Here is a 22,231-nt window from a genome sequence, read left to right as displayed (position 1 = left end):
AAAATTTCCAATCCAGCACAAATAGTGCCAAAAGTTTGCTGACATTTTCTAATGCGGTCTAACTGAGGTAATGAATGAAGTTTTTCCTGACTCTCTCAAGAGAAATTGAAAATGTTGCAATATTTTCTTTGGTTTAATTGTAGCTGTTTTATATAATTAGTGGAGCTTGAGCTTTCATATGCAATTTCTTCTTTGTAATTTGATTTCAAAGTATTTATCTCAACAAATTGTGCTTAACTGGAACAATTGCCTGATCTACTTTGTCACAAACTGTGATATGGGCTAAGATCGTAGCATTAATACAGTGCTTGTCACGGACAAAAAGGATCTGCCAAATGCTGGTATCAAAGTAATGTGAATCTCTTTGTTACTATTGTTTTTTATTTTTAAAAAAAAAGAAAGTTCAAGATATAAAGTATAGGTACTTATATTTTGATTGTTGCTTTTGCCATTTAATGACTGTCTTGTATCTTTCAGTGTACCAAGCAGACTTTTCTGAAGGTTTATAAGGCTGTGGCTGCTTGCAGAAAATTATCCTAGAATGCATAGCTTCTGGTACATCTTGGTATTTGTGTCTGGATTCCTCGAGTGCCACTGCAATAATGCAACAAGCGGCTCCGAGGTTAGATTGCTTCTCGTGTCCTTTGATGGATTCAGGGCTGACTATCTTGAGCGATACAGCTTTCCAAACCTGAAGAAAATGATTGATGATGGGGCACATGTGAAGCATCTAACAAATGTGTTTGTTACTAAAACTTTCCCAAATCACTATTCCATCGTCACAGGCCGCTATGCAGAAAGCCATGGTATTGTGGCCAATTTAATGTATGATGCAGCCACCAGAAAGAATTTTTCAGTTTTCGCAGACCAAGATCCATTTTGGTGGAATGAGGCTACACCAATTTGGGTAACTAATCAGCAACAAGGGCACAAGAGTGGAGGAGTAATGTGGCCTGGTACTGATGTGTCCATACAAAATACAACTCCTTCCTACTACTTGAAGTATGACCACAATGTCACATTCAATAAGCGAGTTGACCACATTATAAAATGGTTTACCAACTCAACAGAACCCATTAATTTTGGTGCATTGTACTGGGAAGAGCCTGATTCCACTGGACACCATTATGGACCCGAAAGCCAACAGCTAGTCAATATGTTGAAAGAAGTGGATGATCACATTGGCTATTTAATTGAGCAACTTCAAAAGACTGGACTTTGGAACACAATTAATGTAATTCTCACCAGTGACCATGGAATGGCTCAATGTTCTAAAGACAGAGTTATAGAATTGGATAAATGTATTGGACGTGATAACTATACAGAGGTGACTCACTCTCCAGTAACAGCTATATTGCCCCATAACAGTAAGTAGTGATAAATAGGCAATTTTGACTGAACAACTGTAGAATCATGTTATTTCTAAAATGAGATTCTGAATCAAGTCAGATATAAGAAATTGTACTGTAATATTCTGAACTACATGTTTAAAGACTTTCTATTCCTTGATTATAATTTTTACTCTAACAGCTCTAACTATAATAGTAGAAGATGTACTTGGATGTTCACAAAATATATTTAGTAATTCAATAAAAACAGGATTATGATATAGAAATTAACAGCAATCATCCAGTGATTCTGTCATAGACCCCGGTTTGAAAACCTCTGTTTTAAACCAAGCAAAAGTTGAAATTGCATAATTCTGTGTTGGTACCTGGATTCTGGTGCAGATATTGCTAATATACAGTATCTAACTATGTTAAATTATTCACACCTTAGATACATTGCACATAAATTATATGATGTGAGAAATTTGTGAGAAAAGCATTATCCTTGCAGGCTCAGGTGTGTAAAACAAAATTTGCATGTATGTAGCACCATTCACAAATTCGGAACATCCAAAAATTAATCACTTTTATGTGTCGCTACTATTCTGATATAGGAAATGCAGTGACCAATTTGCATACAGCAGCTTTCACAAGTAGCAGTGTGATAATAGTCTGTTTTTGGAATAATGATTTGAGCAATAAATATTCTGTGAAGAAAGAGTGAGAGAAAAACAGTTAACCTTTCAGATATCCCTCCCAATAGATGCTGCCTGAACTAGAGTAACTACTGGCATGGAAGACAGGTCATTCAGTCCATTGAGACTGAACCAGTTTTCTGTAACGCAGTCCATTCAGGACCATGCTGCCTGACCTATTGAGCATTTCTGGCAGAAATCCTTCAGTTTCTGTTCCAGATTTTGACACCTCCAGCAATCTTTTGATTATTGGCTGAATCCTAAAAAGGCCAATTATGGCGTTAGCTGCGCACAGGAATCATTTATAATCAGCAGGCAGCATGGATAGTATCTTCTGCCCATATTGGTAGCCTGTGCTGGATGGTTATTTTGGCAAATTTCCACTTTCTAAGCCACAAATGTTTTTACTAGAGTTAGGTCTGGAGTGTCCACTTTAACCTTAATGGTAAAATGTAAGTCTATCATATTTATAAATGGAGTTTTGAAAGTTGTTCCAGTCTTGCTTTGCTCTAAGTAACCTCATGTACAAGTTTGTTTACATAAGTTTCAAAGAACTTAATTAAGTTTATCACAATGCACACAAAGAAATGACAGTTGAAGGGTGTGATGTTGGAAAAGTACAGCGGTCAGGCAGCATCCGAGGAGCAGGAGAATCAATGTTTTGAGCATAAGCTCTTCATCAGGAAAGCCATTGCTGATGAAGAGCTTGTGCTCAAAATGTCGATTCTCTTGCTCCTCGGGTGCTGCCTGACCGGCTGTGCTTTTCCAGCACCACACTCTTTGACTCTGATCTCCAGCATCAGCAGTGCTCACTTTCTCCCACAAAGAAATGATACTTAATATAGGCAGTGGACCAGTTGATTCAGAACACCAGCTTACTGCTGACAGGCCATGTGTCTCCTTCTGTTGACTGAAGTTCTTCTGTCTTCTCTTAACTGCAATCTGGATTGCTAAGAGTTGCTGTTTTTTAATGTGTAACTTCAAGCAAAAGCTGTTCCACTTCAAAATGGCTTCAGAGTTTGTTTACAATAAAATTATATCTTCTGTTATAATGCGAGTATGTTAGCCTGTGGTCAGTAAAGCAGTAATAAAACCATAAAACCAAGACCTTACATTTGACCTGGACTGTAAAGCCAACCTCACTTGCAACAGAAACGTGGCTTGTATTCTGTCGAACTGTGGTCAGTGTAATATTAAAACTTCCCTTGCTCAATCATTACACCAACTAAACTAAATCTAATTGTTGAAAAATAAATTCAATCCTCGATCAACGGTCAACAATTGGCATTTATAGCAACATTTTCTGTGAAAACCTGCTGGAAATGCAAGATTGAAATTCTGTTGCCCGTTATAGATATTTTGGACCTGAATGAACAGGTCAAGTAACTGTATGCTTAACAAATTGGATTGAAGGATTGTTACAGGCTCTAATTAAAGTATGTGTTAATGAGTGAATTCAGTGTCAAATCAGGTGCAGAAATAGAAATAAAGAGGAAAAAGATTGAAGATTAAAATAGATTAAATGAAAATGCAAAGCAAAGTAAAAGAATTCTCCAATCATAATTAAAACCTGAGATTAAAAATCCATGCTTAATTTTAATGCTCTAGTTTGACTAGAAGTAAATAGTACCTTCGATGTCATCCAATGGGTGCTTGGATTTGAAATTACTGAACATAATACTCATTGAGTTTGCTTTTTAATTACTGTGCATGTACAGCAAGCTCATCTTTCTTATTGAATTTTGGAGTGCAGGTTTATAGTTCCTTGAAAGTGGAGTCACAAGTAGACAGGATAATGAGGAAGGTATTTACTATGCTTTCCTCTTTTGGTCAGAGCATCAGGTTTTGGAGTTGGGAGGTCATGTTGCAACTCTACAGGACATTGGTGGTTAGGCCACTTTTGGAATACAGATGAACCTTGATTATTTGAAGACCACGGGTGGGAGTATTTTATTTGGTTAATCGAATTCCGGATAATCGAATGCCAGATAACCTAGTTTAGCCAAGCATTGGGATCTTGCAATCTTGCTGGATAATCCGATATTCGGATAATTGAGGTTCCTCTGTATTGGGTGCAATAAGAACTGTGGTAAGGACAAGTTAGGGAACTCTAGACTGATGAGCCTGACATTGGTGGTGGGCGACTTGTTGGAGGGAATCCTGAGGAACAGGATTTACGCGTATTTAGAAAGGCAAGGACTGATTAGGGATAGCCAACATGGCTTTGTGGCTGGGAAATCATGTGTCACTAACTTGATTAAGTATTCTAATGAAGTAACAAAGAGGATTGATGATGGCAGAGTAGAGGACATGATCGATTAGGACTTCAGTAAAGCATTTGACAAGGTTCCTCATGGTAGACTGGTTAGCAAGGTTAGATATCATGGAATATGGAGAACGAGCCATTTGGATACAGAACTGGCTCAAAGGTAGAAGACAGAGAGTGGTGGTGGAGGGCTGCCTTTCAGACTGGAGGTCTGTGACCAGTGGTGTGCCACAAAGATCGGTGCTGGGTTCACGGCTTTTTTTGTAATTTATATAATTGAGTTGGATGTGAACATAGGAGGTATAGTTTAGTAAGTTTGCAGATGACACCAAAATTGGAGGTGTAGTGAACAGCTAATAAGGTTACCTCAGAGTACTATGGGATCTTGATCAGATGGGCCAATGAGCCGAGGAGTGGCAGATGGAGATTAATGTTGATAAATGTGAGGAGCTGCATTTTGGAAGAACAAATCAGAGTAGGACACATACACTTAATAGTAAGATCCTGGGGAGTGTTGCTGAACAAAAAGACCCTGGTGTGGTGGTTCATAGTTCCTTGAAAGTGGAGTTGCTAGTAGATAGGATAGTGAAGAGGCGTTTGGTATGCTTTCCGTATTGGTCAAGCATTGGGTAGTGGAGTTGGGAGGTTACGTTGGAGCTGTATAAGACATTGGGCCACTTTTGGAATATAGTGCAATTCTGGTTCTCCCCCATGTTGTGAAACTTGAAAGGGTCCAGAAAAGATTTTCAAGGATGTTATCAGGGTTGGAAGGTTTGAACAATAGGGAGAGGCTGGGGCTATTTTCCCTGGAGCGTCAGAGGCTGAGGGGTAACTTTGTAGAGGTTTACAAAATCATTAGGTGTATGGATAGGGTAAATAGACAAAGTCTTTTCCCTGGGTGGGGGAATCCTGAACTAGAGGATTTAGGGTGAGAGGGCAAAGATTTAAAAGGGACCTAGGCGGCAACATTTTCATGCAGAGGGTGGTGAGTGTATGGAATGAGCTGCCAGAGGAACTGGTGGAACCTGGTAAAATTACACCATCTAAAAGGCATCTGACTGGGTACAGGAACAGGAAGGGTTTAGAGGGATCTGAGCCAAATGCTAGTAAATGGGCCAAGATTAATTTAGGATATCTGGTTGGCATGGATGAGTTGGACCAAAAGGTCTGTTTCCATGCTGTACATCTCTATGACTCTGATTCTACGTGTCACGGAAGTGGTATTGCTAACAGCAGAGTGATGCTGCCCTGATGGATTCTCAATTTGCTATGTAATTGATAAATTATCATTATTAGAGCTATTTTGTGAATTTTAAGCTTTTGTTTTTATTTAGTCGCCCTGTTATAGGGAAGATTTATTTAAACTTGAGGGGGTTCAGATAAGATTTACCAGGATCTTGCCAGGAATGGAGGGTTTAATCTATAAAAATAGACAGGAAAGACTGAGATCTTTTTCGCTGGAGCATAGGAGGTTGATGGCTGATTTTATTGAGGTTTATAAGATCATGATGGGCATAAATAAGGTGAATAACCAGGGTCTTTTCCCTAGGTGGGGAGTTGAAAACTAGGGGACATATTTTTAAGGTGAAAGATTTGAAAAGGACAGAAGGGGCAATTTTTTTTACACAGAGCACAGTTCATTTGTGGAATGAACTGCTAGAGAAAATAGTGGATGCAGGTACAATTATAACATTTTTAAAGTTCATGAATAGGAAAGGTTTGGAGGGATGTGACCAAGTGCAGGCTGGTGGGACTTGTTTAGTTTGGGAACACGGTCAGCATGGGCTAGTTGGAATCTTTTTCCCTACCATATGACTGAACTGTATTTTTGGAAGCAGTAAACAGTTAAAAATCCTCTTGTGGTGCCAAATTGTCATTATCTTTATTACAGTTTTTGTGTTGCTGTAGACAAGATTATTGGCCTTTGTCTTCACTCTCAGTGTCAAACTACAATCTTTATAATTTCTCCCAAATCACTACTCCATATAAACCAAACAGTTAACTTTCTGAATGCCCTCTTGAATGACACTGTTGTCCTGTTTGTCCAGCACTCTATCTTTACTGACATATTTCATTCAATATGATTGGCATTGGGCAAAGCCATAGAAGAATTTAAAATAACCTAATTACCACCATCTGTTCTTCTGAAGCTGTACTTTTTGTTATTGCCCTTAAGAGTTTTGATTTCTGTCTTCAATTGACAGAGTCCTATCTTTGGATTACTCTCCCTAAAGTTCTCTGATTATCTATTATATTAAAGGTACCAGAGAAGGTCTGATGGCTATTGAACTGGCCCTGGTTCTGCTCCAAATGCTACTTTTGAATACACCTTCTTATTTCCCTCAGCCAAGGCCATTTTACTGTTCCATTTTTTTTAGTCATTCGATGATTTAAAAAACACAGCAAGAGAAAGTGAATGGATGAATAAAACAAACAATGTGTGGGAGATGGAGATAGTAGCTGAATAGAAGAAATCTGAAAATGGTTGGGTTTGGAGAGAAAGCAAATCAAAAAAGTGAAAGTGAAATGGGAGGTGAATTACCAGGGAGGAGGCAGGAACGGGAAGAAGGAGGGAGAAAAACGTGAAATAAATGAGAGACAAAACCACAAGGTAAATGCAGACACCAAAGGGAAAGAGAGGAGAATGGCACATGGAAGACTTTTCCTGACTTAATTCTTACGAAAGGGGTATGAGAAGCTGAGATTTTGTGGGTGTTTCTGGTTGTAAACAAGGTTGTATTTGCTTGTTTTTCCTTTTGTCTGTCTATAGTATAAGGAAAGAACATTTAAAAAAAAGCATGATTTGACCAGTGACATCATGGCTGATATTCTGCTTTAACACCATTGATGCATCTTCCCTGTATGTCTTTTTTTAATATGTAGAAATCTATCAATCTCAGTTATAAATATACCCAACAATTAACCTTCAAAGGTGTGATGCTTATTCTGACACTCTTCCCCTGGTTCGATAAATCCCCAGCCAGGTGAACATTCCTTCAGGCATTTACCCTTCTGTCAATCACCATAAAAATTTTCTGTGCTTCAATGAGATCACTCTGAACCTTTTAAACTGAAGAAGATAAAGGCCCAAGGTATGACCTGTTATATGAATAATTCTCAGAAAAATGGGCTTTAAAATGTTAAATTTCATTTCCTTTTCCCCCCCCTTTTATGAGTATCTGGGCTTTGCTCCAATAAAATTAGGATCCACTCCTTTTGCAGCACATCTGGTCATGTAACTAGAGCATCTGCTCTGACTTGGTTGATTTTATTGCTTCATTTGGTGTACCCATGTGGCAACTTCTATAGTTGTTGTCTGTTGTACCTGTTCAAATTAGTACAGAAATTAATTGAAAGTAATGTTGATGACTGGTAAATCCCAGTATCAACGTGCAATTGTCAGTGTAATGTGCCTGAGCCACCTATTTCAAAGTGGTATCCAATTAGACCCAATGCCCTGCTATTTTCCTCATAGCCCTCAGCTTTTTCTGCCTTTTTAACCATTTTTTAAAAATTCTCCATTTATAAACTACCATAAAATCTGTTTCTAGCACGCTGTCAGTGCATTCCAGAGCATAATAGCTCACATCATAAAGTAATTCCTCTCTTCCTTCCAGTCCTTTTGTCAATTGTCTGAAACTGGTACATTCTGGTTACTGTCACTCCTCGTCAGCAGAGTGTTGATGGTGGGGGAGTTAACTTCCCATCATAATCATCCATATTAAAGAAAAAGGTCAAAAGACCTACTGCTGCTGGGATTTTTGGACTATTCCTTCAGTTCAGTACATTTGATTAATTGAAATCAGCAGGGGAACTCTTGAGGAAGCTATTTTAACCTAATCATCTTGCAAAGAGACTGACTGGGTCATGAGCATCGTGGTTTTTTATCTCAATAAATGTGACTGTCCATTAAAGCCTAATACTTGAGTTCCACCTGATCTTGTGCGCCTCCTGCTAGTGACATAGGTAGAAAGGCCAATTTTATATCAGCACGTGGGGCTGACGTCATTAAAGTGATTGTAATGTTTCTTTCAGTTGCTTTACGAAAACATGGGTACTTCAGTAACATTTATTTGTATGAGGGTTATTGGTGTGTATTTACAGATAAAAACAGGATTATGCCTCTTATATATTTGATTAAATGTATACACTGTATGACTGTTTTCTTTAAGCTTGTCGAAATGATGACTGTATTTATGTTTTTGTTCTTGAAAATATTGTAATCAGCTGTGCAAGGAATAAATATCCTTGATGCAGTTAGCGATTTGATGTAATTTCAGAACATGTAGCTATGGTTTTATAGAGTACAGTGTATCTGATCCTAATAACCAGTGTCCAGGAAAAGAAGTGTGACAATTTCAGTTTAAACATATTGTAACTTTTAAGTCTAGTCAAAGAAAGGATTGAAAACTCAAATGGTCTAAGTTAAAATAACCTCATGGCCTGTCAAACCTGCTATGCCATTCCATACAATTACGGCTAATCCATGGCTAAATTGGGATTCCATTCCACTTTCCTGTCCAATCTAAACGTCCCTTGATTCCCAGAGAGACCAAAAAGCTGGCTCCTCCAACTTTGCATGTGTTCAAAGATGGAGACTCCAGAGCCATTTGAAAAAGAGAATACTCAAGATTCATGACACTTTAACTCAAGAAATTTCTCATCTCGGTCCAAAATGATTGGCCTCTATCCTGAGACTGCTCCGGCATTTTGATTTCTAACTATTGGAAATAATTTTCCAGCATTTACCCTTCAGAATCTTGTATGATTCAATAGAACCATTCTTCTGAATTCCATAGAATATAAATCTGATTTTCTCAGCCTCTTATCAGAGCACAACTCCTCCCAGGGACTAATCTAGTGAATCTTAATTATGTTGTCTCCAATGCAGGTATATCTTTCCTTTTTTAAATGTAGTGATGAAAACAGCACACACAATCCAGATATAAGCTCACCAAAACCTTGAACAATTGTAACAAGACTTCTTTATTCATGTATTCCAATCCCCTTGCAATAAAGGACAACATGTCTTTTGTCTTCTGAATTGTACATAACAGAGTTATATATTATGTCTTTTGTTTTAACATGCAATTTTAGTCAGTTTTGAATATAAGGTTCAACACATGATTCCATTTTGTTTTTTTTCCTAACAGACATAAGTTATGTGTACAAATTGTTGTTGAACTGTGACAGTCACATGAAGGTATATTTAAAAGAAGATATTCCAGACCGTTTTCACTACAAACACAATGAAAGGATTCAGCCAATTCTTCTTGTTGCTGATGAAGGGTGGACAATTGTTCACAATGGATCAATCACCAGGAGTAAGTTCAAAATGCAAAAGGATATATTTTTGTTTTTGAAGTTTGAGCTTTCATTCCTAGTGTTGTTTCAGTATGTTGGGTGTGTGAGGTAAAGCTTCACAATTATTTTTCACCTAAACACTTAGTTCTAGCAGGGCAAAAATGGTCATGCTGCAGCAAGTTCAATCCCCAATCCCTCAAACCCTCTTCACTGCCTAAAATGCTCCAGTCAGCAACATGTTGGAATAATCATCAATTGACTGGCTGTGTATTGATGCAGCTACAGTAAAATCTTGGAACAATTCAAGGCGATGCTGTCCATTTGATCAATGCCTCACTTGTTTTTTAACACCACCCCCCCACCCCCCGGTCCAATTGTCCCATTATAATAAATATTACCGACAGAATGTAGTGGCAGTCTCACTTTGATATCACCCCCTAATTAGAGTCATACAGATGTACAGCATGGAAACAGACCCCTCGGTCCAACTTGTCCATGCCGACCAGATATCCCAACCCAATCTAGTCCCACCTGCTAGCACCCGGCCCATATTCCTCCAAACCCTTCCTATTCATATACCCAACCAAATACCTTTTTAAATGTTGCAATTGTACCAGTCTCCACCACTTCCTCTGGAAGCTCATTCCATACACATACCACCCTCTGTGTGAAAATGTTGCCCCTTAGGTCTCTTTTATATCTTTCCCCTCTCACCCTAAACCTATGCCCTCTAGTTCTGGACTCCCCGACCCCAGGGAAAAGACTTTGTCTATTTATCCTATCCATGCCCCTCATGATTTTGTACGCCTCTATAAGGTCACCCCTCAGTCTCCGACGCTCCAGAGAAAAAAAGCCCCAGCCTGTTCAGCCTCTCTTTAATAGCTCAAATCCTCCAACCCTGGCAACATCCTTGTAAATCTTTTCTGAACCCTTTCAAGTTTCACAACATCTTTCCGATACGAAGGAGACCAGAATTGCACGCAATATTCCAACAGTGGCCTAACCAATGTACAGCTGCAACATGACCTCACAACTCCTGTTCTCAATACTATGACCAATAAAGGAAAGCATATCAAACGCCTTCTTCATTATCCTATCTACCTGCGACTCCATTTTAAAGGAGCTATGAACCTGTGTAAGTCCTGCTAAGATTTGCTTTCCCAAAATGCAGTATCTCACATTTATCTGAATTAAACTCCATCTGCCACTTCTCAGCCCATTGGCCCATCTGGTCAAGATCCTGTTGTAATCTGAGGAAACCTTCTTTGCTGTCCACTGCATCTCCAATTTTGGTGTCATCTGCAAACTTACTAACTGTGTACCTCTTATGCTCACATCCAAATCATTTATATAAATGACAAAAAGTAGAGGACCCAGCACTGATCCTTTGGCACTCCACTGGTCACAGGCCTCCAGTCTGAAAAACTACTCTCCACCACCACCACCCTCTGTTTTCTACCTTTGAGCCAGTTATGTATCCAAATGGCTAGTTCTCCCTGTATTCCGTGAAATCTAACCTTGCTAATCAGCCTCCCATGAGGAACCTTGTCAAACCCCTTACTGAGGTCCATATAGATCACATCTACCGCTCTGCCCTCATCAATCTTCTTTGTTACTTCTTCAAAAAACTCAATCAAGTTTGTGAAACATGATTTCCCATGCACAAAGCCATGTTGACTATCCTGAATCAGTCCTTGCTTTTCCAAATACACTTACATCCTATCCCTCACGATTGCCTCCAAAAACTTGCCCACCACTGACGTCAGGCTCACTGGTCTATAGTTCCCTGGCTTGTCCTTACCACTGTTCTTAAACAGTGGCACCATGTTAGCCAACCTCCAGTCTTTCAGCACCTCACCCGTGACTATCAATGATACAAATATCTTAGCAAGAGGCCCAGCAATCACTTCTCTAGCTTCCCACAGAATTCTAGGGTACACATGATCAGGTCCTGGGGATTTATCCACCTTTATGCATTTCAAGACTACCAGCACTTCTTCCTCTGTAATGTGAACATTTTGCACCATCTATTTCCCTACATTCTATATCTTCCATATCCTTTTCCACAGTAAATACTGATGCAAAATATTCATTTAGAATCTCCCACATTTTCTGTGTCTCCACACAAGGCCGCTTGCTGATCTTTGAGGGGCCCTATTCTCTCCCTAGTTACTCTTTTGTCCTTAATGTATTCGTAAAAACCCTTTGGATTCTCCTTAATTCTCATGTCCCCTTTTTGCCCTCCTGATTTCCCTCTTAAGTACACTCCTTTGCCTTTATGCTCTTCTAAGGATTCACTCAATCTACCCTGTCTATACCTCATATATGCTTCCTTTTTCTTAACCAAACCTTCAATTTCTTGAGTCATCCAGCATTCTCGTTATCTCCATCCTGAGGGCTTCTCATTTTCCAGCCGTCCCTTTACCTGCGAACATCTGCTCCCAATCAGCTTTTGAAAGTACTTGCCTAATACAGTCAAAATTGGCCTTTCTCCAATTTAGAACTTCAACTTTTAGATCTGGCCTATCCTTTTCCATCACTATTTTAAATCTAATGGAATTATGGTTGCTGGCTCCAAAGTGCTCCCCCACTGACACCTCAGTCACCTGTCCTGCCTAATTTCCCAAGAGTAGGTCAAGTTTTGCACCTTCTCTAGTAGGTACATCCACGTACTGAATCAGAAAATTGTCTTGTACACACTTAACAAATTCCTCTCCATCTAAATCCTTAACACTATGGCAGTCCCAGTCTATATTTGGAAATTTAAAATGCCCTACCATAACCACCCTATTATTCTTACAGATAGCTGAGATCTCCTTACAAGTTTTCTGAGGTTTCTATTACCTAGGTGGATAAAATCAGCAAAATAATAAATTGCCATCATCTCAAGTTGCACACCTTTCTATTTCAGATCATTTACTCTGTTCTCAAAGTGTGGCTTGAGCCCCAGTCTGTACAGGTCCTACCACCTACCAGTATGTTTCGAACTGCATTATATTTGATTACATATGGCTCCTAGTTTCATTCCACTTTCAATCTCCATATTATTTTCTGTTAGGAGATAGTGAGCACAGCAGATGCTGAATAAGTCTGAGTTGATCAAATGTGGTGCTGGAAGAAGTACAGCAGGTCAGGCAGCATCAGACACCACCACCACTGCTCTCCCCTCCTCCCCACCCCACCTCACCTCCATCCAAAGCCACAAAGGATATCCGGCAGAGACTCACTTACACATCCTCAAACCTCATTTACTGCATCTGTTGCTCTTGATGTGGTCTCCTCGACATTGGAGAGACCAAGACCAAACTTGCATAATGTTTTACAAAACATCTCTCGTCTGTACGCACCAATTTACTCAACCTTCCCATAACTCCCAATCACATTCCCCCATGACATATCTATTCTGGGCCTTCATCACCACCTAAACAATGCCACCCACAAACTGAAGGAGGAACACCTAATCTTCTGCCTCGGTAGCCTACAACCACACGATCTCAACAGTCAATTCACCAGTTTCCAAATTCCCCCCACACCCCTCCCCCAACAATCCCCCATCCCAGTTCCAACCTTCGACTTGGATTCACCTTCTTGACCTGACATACCTGTCTATCTTCCTTCCCACCGACCTATTACAATCACCTATCATCGCCCACCTATTGCCATCCCAACTACCTTTCCTCCAGTCCTCAACCTCCTCCCCCTATTTATTTTGCAGCCCCCTTCCCCCTCTTGATGAAGGGTCCAGCTTGAAATGTCAACTCTGACCTGCTGTGCTTTTCTAACACCACACTTTTCAACTCTGATCTCCAGCATCTGCAATCCTCACTTTCTCCTTGCTTGAGGTCAAGTTGGCTGCATAGTAGTATTAAACGTGTAGGTAACAGAAAATAATATAAAGTACAGCAGTTCAGGTAGCATTTGAGAAGCAGGAAAGTCGACATTTCAAGCATAAGCCCTTCATCAGGAATGAGGGGAAAGGGGGCTGAGAGATAAATGGGAGGGGGATGGGACTGAGGGAAGAAGGTAGCTGGTAAGGCGATAGGTAGATGCAGGTGAACAATGATGGTGATAGGGTGGAGGGGTTAGGTGGGAAGGAAGATGAACAGGTGGGATAGTTCAAGAGGGCAGTGCAGAATTGGAGGATTGGATCTGGGATAAGGTGGAGGGAGGGGAGATGAGGAAACTGCTGAAAACCATGTTGATGCCATGTGGTTGGAGGATTCCTAGGTGGAACATGAGGCGTTCTTCCTCCATGCCTCGGGTGGCTAGGATTTGGCAATGGATGAGGCCCAGGATTTGCATGACCTTGGCACCTTGAGAGGGGGAGTTGAAGTGGTTGGACACAGGGTGGCGGGTTCATTTTGGTGCATGTGTCTCAGAGATGTTTTTTGAAATGTTCTGCGAGTTGGTGTCCTGTCTCCTCAGTGTACAGGAGACCACATCGAGAGCAATGAATACAGTAGATGAGGTGTTTGGAGGTGCAGGAAAGTCTCTGCTAGATGTGGAAGGATTCTTTGGGGCCTTGGATGGAGGTGATGTCGGAGGTTTTGGCACAGGTTTTGCACCTCTTGCGGTGGCAAGAGAAGGTGCCGGGAGTAGAGGGTGGGTTGGTGGAGGGGAGTGGACCTAACGAGGGAGTCATGGAGGAAATGGTCTCTGCAGAATGCTGATAAGGGTGGGGGGGGGAGGTAAATATATCACTGGTGGTGGGATCTGCCTGTACGTGGCCGAAAGGTGGGAGGTGAGGACCAATGGGGTTCTATCCTTGTTGAGGTTGGAGGGGTGGGGTTCAAGGGTGGAGGTTTGGGAAGTGGATGAGATGAGCTGGAGGATGTTACTGACCACATGGGAGGGGAAAGGGTGGTCCTTTTAAGTAGGAGGCCATCTGGGATGTTCTGGAGTGGAATTGCTCCTCCTAAGAGCAGATGTGGCAGAGAGAGGAATTGGAAATAAGGGATATCATTTTTACCGGAGGGAGGTGTAGGCCAGGTAACTTTGGAAGTTGGTGGATTTGAAGTAGATGATCATGTTGAGTCAGTGCCGGAAATAGAGAAGGAGAGGTCCAGGAAGGGGAGGGAGGTGTTCAAGGAGGTCCAGGTGAACTTGAGATCAGGGTGGAAGGTGTTTGTGAAGTTGATGAATAGTTCAACATCCTCATGGGAGCACGATGTGGCACCGACACAGTCATCAATGTAGCAGAAGAAAAAGTGGGGAATGGTGTCAGTGTAACTATGGAAGCTGCACTGTTCCACGTACCCGACAAAGAAGCAGGTATATTTGGGGCTCATGCAGGTACTAATGGTTACCCCTTTGATCGGAAGGAAGTGGGAGGATTCGAAGGAAAAGTTGTTGAGGGTGAGGACAAGCTTAGCCAATTGAATGAGTGTGTCAGTGGAGAGGCACTGGTTGGGTTGGCGGCAGAGGAAGAAACGAAGGGCTTGGTGAAGGCCTTCAGCATAGTGGATGGACGTGTACAAGGACTGGATGTCACGTTGAAGATGGCACTTGGGGCTGGGGGAATGAAAGTCATGGAGGTGGAGGGCATGGTTGGTATCCCAAATGTATGTGGAGAGATTCTGGATTAAGCGGGACAGGATGGTGTCAAGGTATGCAGAGATATGTTTGGTGGGGCAGGAGCAAGCAGAGACAATGGGTCAACCAGGGTAGTCACATTTGTGAATTTTGGAGAAGAAGTAGAACCAGGCGATGTGGGGTTCAAGTATTGTGAGGTTGGAGGTTGTGGATGGGAGATCCCCTGAGGTGATGAGGTCCATGCCCCCCCCACCAACCCACCCTCCACTCCACACCCTGCACCTTCCCTTGCCACTGCAAGAGGTACAAAACCCACACCTACCCCTCACCTCCATCCAAGGCCCCAAAGGATCCTTCCACATCCAGCAGAGATTTTCCTGCACATCCCAACTCCTCATCTACTGTGTCCATTGCTCTCAATGTAGTCTCCTCTACATTGGGGGGATAGGACACCAACTCGCGGAACGTTGCAGACAACATCTCTGGGACACATGCACCAAATTGCTCCATGGCCGACCACTTCAACTCCCCCTCCCACTCCACCAAGGACATGCAAATCCTGGGCCGCCTCCACCACCAAACACTATACACCTGCCGCCTGGAGGAAGAACGCCTCATGTTCTACCTTGAGACCCTCCAACTACATGGCGTCAATGTCGATTTCATCAGTTTCCTTATCTCCCCTCCCCCACCTTATCCCAGATCAAACCCTCCAACTCAGCACCACCATCTTGAACTGTCCTGTTTGTCCATCTTCCTTCCCTGCTATCCACTCCACCCTCCACCTGCACCTACCTATTGCCTTCCCAGCTACCTTCTTCCCTAGCCCCAGCCCCCTTCCCCCCCTTCCCAATATTCCTGTTGAAGGGCTTATGCCCAAAAACATTGATTCTCCTGCTCCTCAGATGCTGACATGCTGTGCTTTTACAGCACCGCACTTTTCGACTTTGTCCTCAAACAAACTTTAGTAATCACACCAGTATGTTTAGGCTACCATTTGGTAAGCTAAAGATAAAGTAAAGAGAAGCCCATGTATTGTTGCATATGGAGGCATTGAGAGATGTACAGAAAAGTGTGGAAGATTAGATTTAAGATGATTAACCAGTAAGGAGCACTGGCAAACATTGAAAGAAACATGCTTTGCTAGAAAAATGTATGCAATCTTTACAAAAACAAAAAAGGATATCCAAAACAAAGTCACAGAGAACTGGAGCATATGAAATCAGCAGATATCAGATGCTAAATGTGAGAGACAAATTTATTGGCATCCGTGCAAAGGGAAAATTAGGGTATAGTATTAACACTTAAAAAATTACATTGTAATTTATAGTGTCAAAGATATTGTGCCATTAATGTCTATTAACTTTTTCACAAGCAATTTCCTAAATTAACATATTCATGGAAGTATATGGTGAAAGAAATTTAATTGTGTATTTAAAGGAAGCTAAATAAAAACATGAAGGGTAAGTAACAATGGATTTATTAATGGTTGAGGATTTGTAAGGTATATGAGGATCATGTGGAAGATAAACCTGTTGAACTGTGTGTGCAGTGAGCTTTATGCATGTGTCCATTGGACGATGAATGATCCACAGTATGGAGTACAAACATGGAAAATAATCTCTTCAATATCTAGGAAGTTTCAAGACTGATTTTTGTTTTGCTTTTTTTTCTTCAGTGGGTGACCATGGTTACGATAATGCTTTACCTAGCATGCATCCTCTTTTGGTAGCTCATGGACCAGCATTTCGAAAGTCTTACAAAACCAACACCATTAACAGTGTCGATATCTACCCGTTAATGTGCCACATCCTGGGATTGAAGGAGGAGGCTAACAATGGAACCTTTGCAAATGTGAGATGTTTGTTGGCTAATGAGCTATGTGTGAGTCTACCAGATGTAATTGGAATTGTAATTGGCTCCTTAATGATATTGGTAACAGTGTCCTGCCTTATAATACTAATGAAAAAGCGAATTTCACCACAGCATGAATTTGCTCGTCTCCAGTTACAGGATGATGATGATGATGATCCTTTAATAGGGTAGTTTTGAGCCTACTATTGCGAAAAGCTGGTAGTAAAATGTATTTATTTTGGTGTGGCAGTGGGAGAGGTGCTTTATTTTTAGAGATATTAGCAATAGAATTATTTTGTCTTTCCATTATCCAAGTACTTTTTAATACTGCAAGTTCCTTTAACTTGCATGCTGTAATGACGAAATCACCCAAGTAACAGGGATTAACCTGCTCCTCATAATGGCCGTTATCAAAATTCAAGCTGAAATAATGAGGTTCACAAATCTGTTCTTGTCTGTATTAATCCCTGCCACATTTAAAAAGATTCAATTTTATTTTACCCCACTTATACAGACACTTCCTGAAATGAACTCTGTAAAGTTCCCCTGCATTTGGGATTGCAAGTGACTGTACACAGCTCAAACTCACAAGACAATTTATAGTAGATTAGAAGTGATATGTTAGAAAGCAGTTCAAATGAAGCAAAAACAAAATGACAGTTCTCGTGGATTATCCACGCCTGCAGTCAATATAAAGTAGTTTTCGTGAACTGAGATGGAATTGATTACAGCAGATTTGATAGGAATATTTGGAAATTTAATTCACAGCAATTGAAGGTTGGGGTGGCCTGAAATCGTGATTGAGTTCTCCAATTCTTAACTTCAAAAAATTTCTGAAAATGTAGACAGTGCAGCCTCAAAAAGCCAAAAACTGAGTGTGCATTGAAACTGCAAATATGTGTATATTTAGATGAAATTATTTGTCAGTGCATTAACCCTGTTGTAGGAATAAGGTTTCCTGACAGACTTTGGTTTAGTTAGTGCTTAAATGTAGATTGCATTTGATTATACTTAGGGTTTGCAGTGGCATTTATCAGAATTCCAGATGCCACTGATTTTAAAAAGAAATGATGGAGCCTGTTGACCACAAAATGCAATGTCTTTAATAGTTTTATTAAGTACAGAACCAATTTATTCAAAGAAAAAGTGAATATAATTAGATGAGTAGTGAATATGGATAGGAAGATAAGACTTTGGATATCTTGGAGAATAATGCTGTAAAATAATGTCAGCATCTGAAGTACTTGCTCTAATGCTACAGTTTACTTCAATGTGGCAATGCATTCAAATGGTCTTTTGTTTTGAGGTTGGCTGTGGATCTGCTGGCAGTCGAGGAGTCAAAGGAATGATATATGAAAATGCTATCTGCATATTCACAAAGTTATTGAAGTAGTTTATTGGGAAATATGCACATAAATATTAGGACTAAACTATGATTTAAACAGATTATATTTAGGAGATGAGTTTTAATAGAATTTATAAGGGGGGGTAGGGTGAAATGAACTTGTAATTTAGGATTTAGTAAAAACTAACTGAAAAAGTAACATTTATTTTTAGCAATTTTCATTTAAAGTTTTTACTCATATTAACTGTGCTGAAGATGGCGTATTTTGAAAAGAGCATTGTGAACATTTACCACTAATTTATCACTACTTTTTACTGCTAACCCGGTCAACCACTATGATGATAAGAATTATTATTTCCAATGTTTGCAATATGATGACTGTTTTATGGATTGCAACCATCCAGAGGAAGTAGTTTTTTTTTTAAATCTCCAGTTAGTATTTTAATGGTCTACAATATCCAGATTCTCTAAGTTATGACTGTGCTGTCTCATAACAACTCGAATAGATGTTGATTGTACCCATATTTCAATTCACCTGTATTTGTTCACTACTCTTCAAGTTCTCTTTGTTGAGAATGAGCCAGCAATCAAGTGCATTTAATTATGTGGCTTTATATAGCTAAAGCAAAAGGAATCATACAGCATGTATTGACTGTTACTTTGTACATTGGAGATTAGAATCTTGTGCAGGTAACAGTGGTCTTAAAGGCTGCAAGAGAGGTGAGAACTCAATGTTACCTCATTTTGGGAAGGCTCACCACATCTTGTTCAGCATTGGGACACTGTTTAAAATCTGAGGATCAAATACTCCAGGACAGAGTTCTAGCCATTTAGAGGTCTCACAACCATCTAGTGTTGTCACTGGATCCCAGGCTAGTGTTGGTGAGACATGAGGAAAGAGGTGCAGTGGGTCAAAGGAATAGCTCATAGCGAGCTCTGCAAAGTTCCAGTCGAACACTAACTGCCTTTAAATGAGGATATCCAACCAGGAGCTAGCAAGTTTGCTTGTCATGTTCCCCACTTGGCAAGGTACAAGTCCCTGCAGAGTTAATACCAAGAAGCAGGGGGATGAGAATTCAAATTAGGCTTTAAAGGGTCATCCTGCCATGGACTGAATTTGGTTGGAGACAGAAGTTTGTGGAATCACCACATGCTAACTTCCCAACTTCTTGCCTGATCAAATCCCATCTTGCCTCTGTCTCTCTCTCACACGCACACAACTAAACCTCGCACAGAATGGGACAAGATTCTGTCTAATGTAATAAATGTTTATACAGTATCTCATTTCTGAATCCAGTGTAGTATGGAAAGTGCTCCAACACATTTTCACTCCATTTGCATATTTTTCAATCTGCTAGTTTTATAAAAAGAATTTGTGTGGGCAACAGTTAAAGTACAAGATGTTATTTTGACACCAAAGTTCAGGTGGCAATGATGCAAACAGTATTTATTGCTAATTACTTTTCTGTATATATTAATGAGCAGTCGAAGGCAATATGATATAAATTTTAGATGTTAACAACTTTTTTTACTGCTTGGATTGTATTCTTCAAAACCTTGAGTATTTAAGTTTCTTTTTCAATATTTTAATGCACAATGTTAACTTTATGCATTTATGCTAGTTAATAAGAGAATTCTTGTTAAGTTTCAAACAAAAAATTGTTTGATTAACTTTCCAAATAAGAAAATAGGAAATACTTCACCTCAATAAAGTTATGTTAAACGTTGCTCTGCTAAATAGCTTGCATTTTTCTGGAACAGCATTCCCATTGTACATTCAATTGTCAGCTTAATCTTTGCAATAGAGACAAAGTTAGAGATTCAGTTGTACTAGATATGTGACTCCAAGAAAAGAAAATAAGAGTTCACTTCCTGAAAGTTTCCTTTTTTTACTTGAGTGTAATTGTAAACTCCATGTAGAAATATGAGATAAGTTACCCAGGAGCATTAATCCTCTAATGCTAAAGGTGTAGTGACATATATTGGAACCCATCCATTATTTGAGTTTTCAACTCGATCTCAAGTCTTTAATCTATTGATTTGAAGTCATTAATAGCCAAAGCTGATTATTTTCATTTAACTTAAAAAAAAATGAGAAGTTGCATTCAAAGTTAGCAAAATGAAAAGAAAATACAAGACATTTAGTAATGGAATTAAAAGAATTATGATGATTAGAAGTAATAAAATTATTTAAATTGTGTTCAGTATAGGACTATTATGTTACACATATTAAAAAGTATGCAAGTTCTCCCAGAGTCTTGGTCAATTATTTACTCATCCAGCTGCCACCTAAAACATGAACTCTTCATTTTTTGGTTGTGAGAGCATGTGCACAAATAAGCTGTCTTGATTCCTGTATTAGAAAATTGACTATACTTCAAATGCTTTAGGGTTTTGAGAGATCATGAATGGTGCTATGTAAATTGAAGTAATAAAATAATAAAAATAGCTCTTCACCTGCTTTTTAATCCCATTACCTTTCAAACATTACACTTATAAATTATTATAAAAGTGTGACTTATTAATGTTCCTAGAAATAATTCTATAGTTAATTTAATGGCATTGTTCCAGTCTTTCTCTTCCTTCCTGTGCCAATGTACTAACATAATATGATCATGTTCTACACAAAATTTGTAAATGTTCAACATCAAACAATCTGATAGTTGCATCATGCATCAATTGCATTATACTTGGAGACGTTTGGTACAAGCTGTGTGAACAATATTGCACTTAATAAGGAATTAGGCAGTTTATTTCATTTTGATGGTCACTTGTTGAGCACTTAAACTTGCTCCCCAACAAAAACTGCTGTTTAAATTGAGAAAACAAAATGAACACAGTCATGAAACATTAAACCTGTCTCCCATTACTTTCAGAATTTCAAAATGTAAAGAAAAAATTAGCAATTCATAAACTGTTCTTGTCAATATTGTGTTGTACAATTCATCAGATTTATTTGCTTTGGGACTAGGATTCTTAATTTTCATAAATCAAAACACAACTTTTCAGATTATCTTTTGGCAACACAGTGGATGCTACACAATTAAGTTAAAAATGTTGATTCACAAATTAGCACATGTAGTTTTTAAATTTGGCATTTATCACATGATCATTAGTTGTAAGATTTAATTTTTTAGTAGTACTGAACTTGAGTATATCCTCAATCATAATGGATTACTTCAACAATAATATAGTTAATTTTAAAGTGGAGGTATTTCTCATTTTTAGGTGTCTGGTTTTGAATCACTTGGGAACTCAAATAACAATACTGTCCTTTATTAATATGCTATGTTCCAATGTTAGAATGGTAAATATTAGCATTTAGAAAGCAAAAATTGGCTTTCGAACTCAAAGCCAAATAAGATATTTTTGGTACATAATTGCCTGTAAAGTAATAAAACTTTTCAGAAATTGGTTGTATTCTCATTTATTTGGATTCTAAAAATGAACAATAAATATTTTAATTTGATTTTTTATTTGTATCAAATGTTTATATCATATCATTGAAATCATATTGTCATTTCAATCATCTGTGGTTATGGAGGTACTGTTCCTATTCCTTTCATTGCTGCTGAAAGTTACTGGATCATTTTACTATTGTTCCATGTCTAATCCTTACAGGTAAAAGCTGCATGCTTCATAGTTCAAGTGTAAAGTAATACCTTCCAAGGGTTATTTCCACTTATTGTTTGTTAAAATGACCAATGACTCATATCATTATGCATCTGGAGAAGGATATTCAGTGCTTCAAGGTCATGCCAACCCTCTGTAATGGCAATCCAGGTAGCCCATTCTCCTGAACTAAACCAGCTGATACTTCTCACATCAACAAAATTCAACAGACATCAACATCCTCTGTCATTTTCATTCTCCCATTTAGTTGTATGAGATATGCCTGTTGTAAATA

The 22,231-nt window shown here is 39.3% G+C and overlaps 1 protein-coding gene across 3 annotated transcripts in view; it reads left to right on the top strand.

Annotated features, from left to right (window-relative positions):
- The window catches only part of enpp4 (ectonucleotide pyrophosphatase/phosphodiesterase 4), a 34,790-nt gene extending 12,997 nt beyond the window's left edge, over positions 1-21,793 (top strand). For all 3 annotated transcript variants that reach the window (XM_060851344.1, XM_060851324.1, XM_060851334.1), the window contains 3 exons: positions 478-1,367; positions 9,443-9,613; positions 16,804-21,793. In XM_060851344.1, the coding sequence (XP_060707327.1) occupies positions 542-1,367; positions 9,443-9,613; positions 16,804-17,171 (1,365 nt within the window). In that variant the 5' untranslated portion in view covers positions 478-541 and the 3' untranslated portion in view covers positions 17,172-21,793. The remainder of the gene's footprint in view (positions 1-477; positions 1,368-9,442; positions 9,614-16,803) is intronic.
- Positions 21,794-22,231: the final 438 nt, after the last annotated feature.

This window comes from Hemiscyllium ocellatum, chromosome 3 (assembly GCF_020745735.1).
Source record: "Hemiscyllium ocellatum isolate sHemOce1 chromosome 3, sHemOce1.pat.X.cur, whole genome shotgun sequence".
Lineage (NCBI taxonomy): Eukaryota > Metazoa > Chordata > Chondrichthyes > Orectolobiformes > Hemiscylliidae > Hemiscyllium > Hemiscyllium ocellatum.
This window is presented reverse-complemented; position numbering and strand designations above follow the sequence as displayed.